Source organism: Vigna unguiculata, chromosome 5 (assembly GCF_037176805.1).
Source record: "Vigna unguiculata cultivar grain cowpea cultivar isolate G323 ecotype 2 chromosome 5, ASM3717680v1, whole genome shotgun sequence".
NCBI classification, from domain to species: Eukaryota; Viridiplantae; Streptophyta; class Magnoliopsida; order Fabales; family Fabaceae; genus Vigna; species Vigna unguiculata.
Genome location: NC_140796.1, coordinates 51604578 through 51608948, shown reverse-complemented (window position 1 = coordinate 51608948; position 4371 = coordinate 51604578). Strand labels below are relative to the sequence as shown.

At 31.6% G+C, this 4371-nt stretch overlaps 1 protein-coding gene across 1 annotated transcript; it reads left to right on the top strand.

Moving 5' to 3' along the window:
- Positions 1-1334: 1334 nt before the first annotated feature.
- Positions 1335-4170, top strand: LOC114183932 (protein NRT1/ PTR FAMILY 2.6-like). Its single transcript, XM_028071129.2, has 4 exons — positions 1335-1687; positions 1781-1998; positions 2692-3233; positions 3343-4170. Exons 1-4 carry the CDS (start codon positions 1597-1599, stop codon positions 4124-4126), a joined length of 1635 nt encoding a protein of 544 aa, XP_027926930.2. The 5' UTR covers positions 1335-1596; the 3' UTR covers positions 4127-4170.
- The last annotated feature ends 201 nt before the right edge of the window (positions 4171-4371 follow it).

Sequence of the window (4371 nt, the reverse complement as noted above, 5' to 3'; positions counted from 1 at the left end):
GAATAATTCGCGCTTTTACATTTCTCATCTTCTTATTTTATATATATAAAATCCAATTTCTCCCTTTATGCACTTGAATTTATACAAAAATAAAAATAAAAATACATGTGCGTGTGATATTTTATTTTCTAGTACGATTTGAGGATCACAAGAAATTGTGGTAATATAATAAAAGAGATTGGAATTGCATATCAATTTAGTCAAAAAAAATTCATTATTACTAGAATTGATGATACTGTATAGGCTGAAGCATGAACAGAAGAAGATAATCTGAAGTGGAGAATCGTCTATTTTAATATTATTTTACCTTTCAAAAAGTAATATTCTTAGGAAACTATCTTTTTCAAAAACATTTTTTTTGTCAAGTTTATAACAAAAATACTCACTAAGTGACATAAGAATCCACATCCTTTTAACTAAAATAAAAAATTCTGAAAAATATATTAATAAATTAATCATTTTATTAAAAAACTAATATAAATATTTTAAGAAAATCAGATCCCTGTCGATTGTTACTTTAGAAGAACTATAATGTCATTTGATTAATATAATAAAATATTTGTAACAACAACACTAACTATATATTCTTTCTTCTTCTTTTTCATGAAAAAACACAATCATTCTTGTTCTTTCTTCTCATAAAAGTACTCTCATTCTGCTTTTCTTATCAAAGAACTTCAAAACCATGCGAGAAGAACAACCAACAAAATAATGTGAAAAAAAAAAACACTCGTTGAAAATTTAACATGACTTGTACGTAATGATATATATATATATATATATATATATATATATATATATGATAGTTTGAAAAAAAATGTTATTATCACACTAAAATATAAGTAGATTAATCTCTTGGATTGAAATTTAACTTCACTTATAATTTGATTTTATCTGATTAATATTTTAATTAATATCATATCATATATCCAATATTCCTAAATTACTAATTAATAAAATAAATACATTTTTACACTAAATACACCATTTTACCATTTGATAATTACCTTTTAGAAATATTTTGATAATTAAAAAAATTAATTAATAAGAGCCTTAGCTATCTTCCTTCGAGAAAAACCACAACTAGTGGTGGGGTCAAAGAAGAGAGTAAGTCAACACACCGAATGACAACGAATTCGTGATACACACTATACATGAAGATAGTGGTTGGTGATGATAAACTCACCAAAGTAATGGACTCGTAAATATCACAGTGATAAACTTAATTTATAAAAACTTTGCCAATCATGTTTCTTATATAATGATTTTTCATTAACAACCGTTCTACCGTAATATTGCTTTATCTGATAATAGAGACAGAAAAAGAAAAAACAAACCAACAAAACTATGACTATGAAAAAGGATAATCATCAATCATGCAGTGTGAGTGAGAGTTTCAAATGTATGCATTGCTAATTATTGTCACGAAGATTGGTAGCCAAGATCACCAGTAACGTCTTTTCTTTGAAGTGGGCAAATATTTTAAGAAATACAATTTAAGTAAAAAATAGAAAACAAAACGTGCGAGAGAAACACGTCCTATAAAAAACGCACCAGAGGGGTTTCGCGGTTTGATTCTGAAGTGCAAGTGAAAGAATGTGTGACAGTACCTCAAGCGGCGGAGAAACACAGAACATGAACGGTGACAGCAGCAGAGGTGGTTGGAGGAGTTTTCCCTTCATAATTGGTCTCTCTTCTTCTCTCTTCCTTTGTATGTGACACTGATTAATGATATATTAATTAGTTAATTAATTGTTTATTAATGGTTAAGCTGCAACAGGTTCAACTGCAGGTATGTCACTTGGTGGTGCAGGTATAATCGGAAACCTGATCGTGTATCTGATACGTGAGTTCAATGTAAAGAGCATCAATGCTGCACAGGTTGGAAACGTGACAAATGGAAGCTCAAGTTTATTTCCCATTGTTGCAGCAATCATGGCTGATTCTTTCTTTGGATCTTTCTCTGTTGCCTTGCTTTCTTGCTTTCTTTCTTTTCTGGTAATTAATTCATACTCTCTTCTCTGCATCTCTATTCTTTTCTCCAAAACTTAACTTGTTTCAATGAATTTTATGAAAATCTAATAAGAAAACAATAATTAAACTCCATATAAGTCTAGTTATAAAACATGGTTAATACAATTTTTATTTTTATAAAATAAGATGAAGTTCTCAGAACTCGTGATGACATTTTAGATCGAAGTCCTTGTAAGTATAATCAGTTTTTTTAATTTTTTTTTAAAAAATAAAATCGTTATCTATATATAAAAAAGCTGAAATCGTTACTTGTCAGACTCATGACAATTTCAGTTTTGTTTTTTTTTTCTAAATATAGAAATAGTTATCCTAACGATTTCACTCTTGCAAAAAATAAAAATAAGTAAATCAGCCACCATCATAATAACTTTAGTCTAAATGTGATCATGAATCTGGACAATTTCACTCTATTTTATCAATAAAAAAAATTTCATTGATTCTATTTTACAATTATGAATTTAAAACAATCTTGTTTTACAACAAAACCTAAAAGACTAATCTTAAGCTTCAACTTTACCAGTAATGGTTCATTGAAATAGGGTGACTGGTTTTTATTTGTTTATTATATTATTAGGAATCGTAGCAGGTAGTACTCAATAATTGATGCATTAAATAAAATAAATTAATGAAACTTATAATTTTTTTTATAAATTTCAGGGCACTGTTATTTTTGTCTTGACAACAATGATTGGTTCATTGAAACCTGTCCCCTGTGACAATGGATCAGAGGCATGCAACCCTCCTTCAGAGTTTCAATATGCGATCTTATACGGAGCAATAGCTCTGTGCGCACTTGGTTTCGGAGGTGCACGCTTCACAACAGCATCATTAGGAGCAAATCAATTTAACGAGGCAAAGCATCAAGACACATTCTTTAACTGGTTTTTTCTGACATGGTACATGGCTTCCGTTGTATCCTTTACTGGGATTTTCTACCTCCAAGATAACGTGAGTTGGGCTTGGGGTTTTGGCATATGTAGTGTGGCCACCTTCATTGGCCTAATCATTCTCGTACTTGGTTACCGATTTTATCGCCTTGATAAACCCCAAGGAAGCGCGTTCTTCGATCTTGCTCGTGTTCTCGTTGCATCTATACGTAAATGGAAATCTCAGCTTTCTTCCGCAACAAAGGATTACTATAGCAGCAAGGATGAGATACTTCCGATGCAACCTGCTACAACTCCTGCAAAAAGATTAAGGTACTTAGTTATCGATGTTAATTATGTTGGAAGTCCTGTATTGATTACAAAGATAAGATTATCAAATATTTGAAAATTTTCAAACAAACGGTCCTACATGGAAATGCAGATTCTTCAATCGTGCAGCCCTGATAACTGATGGAGACCTTCGATTAGATGGTTCAATAGGAAAACCATGGAGACTCTGCACAGTTGAGCAAGTGGAAAATTTCAAAGCTATGATTGGAATCTTGCCACTGTGGAGTTCGAGCATATTCCTATCAGTTCCGATAGGAATTCAAGCAAGCATGACAGTTCTTCAAGCTCTAGCCACAGATCGTAAAATAGGACACCACTTCAATTTTCCAGCAGGTTCCATCAGTGTTATACCCTTAATTTCCACATCCATTTTCCTCACTTTTCTTGACAGGGTTATTTGGCCTGCATGGAACAAGTTCAATGATAAATCTCCCACCACTCTCCAAAGGATTGGAACAGGGCATGTGCTGAATGTGCTTGGAATGGTTGCTTCTGCTCTTGTTGAATCAAAGAGGTTGAAGATGGTTCATTCCAACCCCTCAGAAACTATGTCTATACTATGGTTGCTTCCACCTTTGGTGTTAGTTGGCGTTGGAGAATCCTTTCATTTTCCAGCACAAGTTGCATTCTACTACCAGCAACTTCCTCAGTCACTCAAAAACACTTCAACTTCTATGATTTCAGTGATCATTGGAATCTCCTTTTATCTGAGCACAGCCTTGATCAATGAAGTGCAGAAGATTACTGATTGGTTACCTGATAACATAAATGAAGGGAAACTGGATCGATTCTACTGGATGATGGCCTCGATAGGGGGCATCAACTTTCTATATTATTTGCTTTGTTCATCTTTATACAAACACACAAAAATGTAAGAGAATAATAATGTGGTTGGGCACTAATAAATCTTAGAGTTCTCTCCCTACTTTTTGTTTCTCAAACATTTTTTTTTATCAAATATAAAAAATATATAAATAAAAAAGTAGTTAATATGTTTTTCAAACATACTAATTTGCAAGAATACCACAATAAGTCAAAGTAATCAGAGGATAAAATCACTAAATAAACCTAAATTTTTAAATAAAAATACATCTAGATATAAATACATATATATTAAAAT

What these genes read in the sequence shown, in the direction of transcription:
- LOC114183932 (XM_028071129.2), top strand. Translation starts at nt 1,597, where the DNA reads ATGTGTGACAGTACCTCAAGCGGCGGAGAAACACAGAACATGAACGGT. An exon ending in GAGTTTTCCCTTCATAATTG is followed by an intron (nt 1,688 to 1,780) that starts GTCTCTCTTCTT and finishes AAGCTGCAACAG; the next exon opens with GTTCAACTGCAGGTATGTCA. An exon ending in ACTCCTGCAAAAAGATTAAG is followed by an intron (nt 3,234 to 3,342) that starts GTACTTAGTTAT and finishes ATGGAAATGCAG; the next exon opens with ATTCTTCAATCGTGCAGCCC.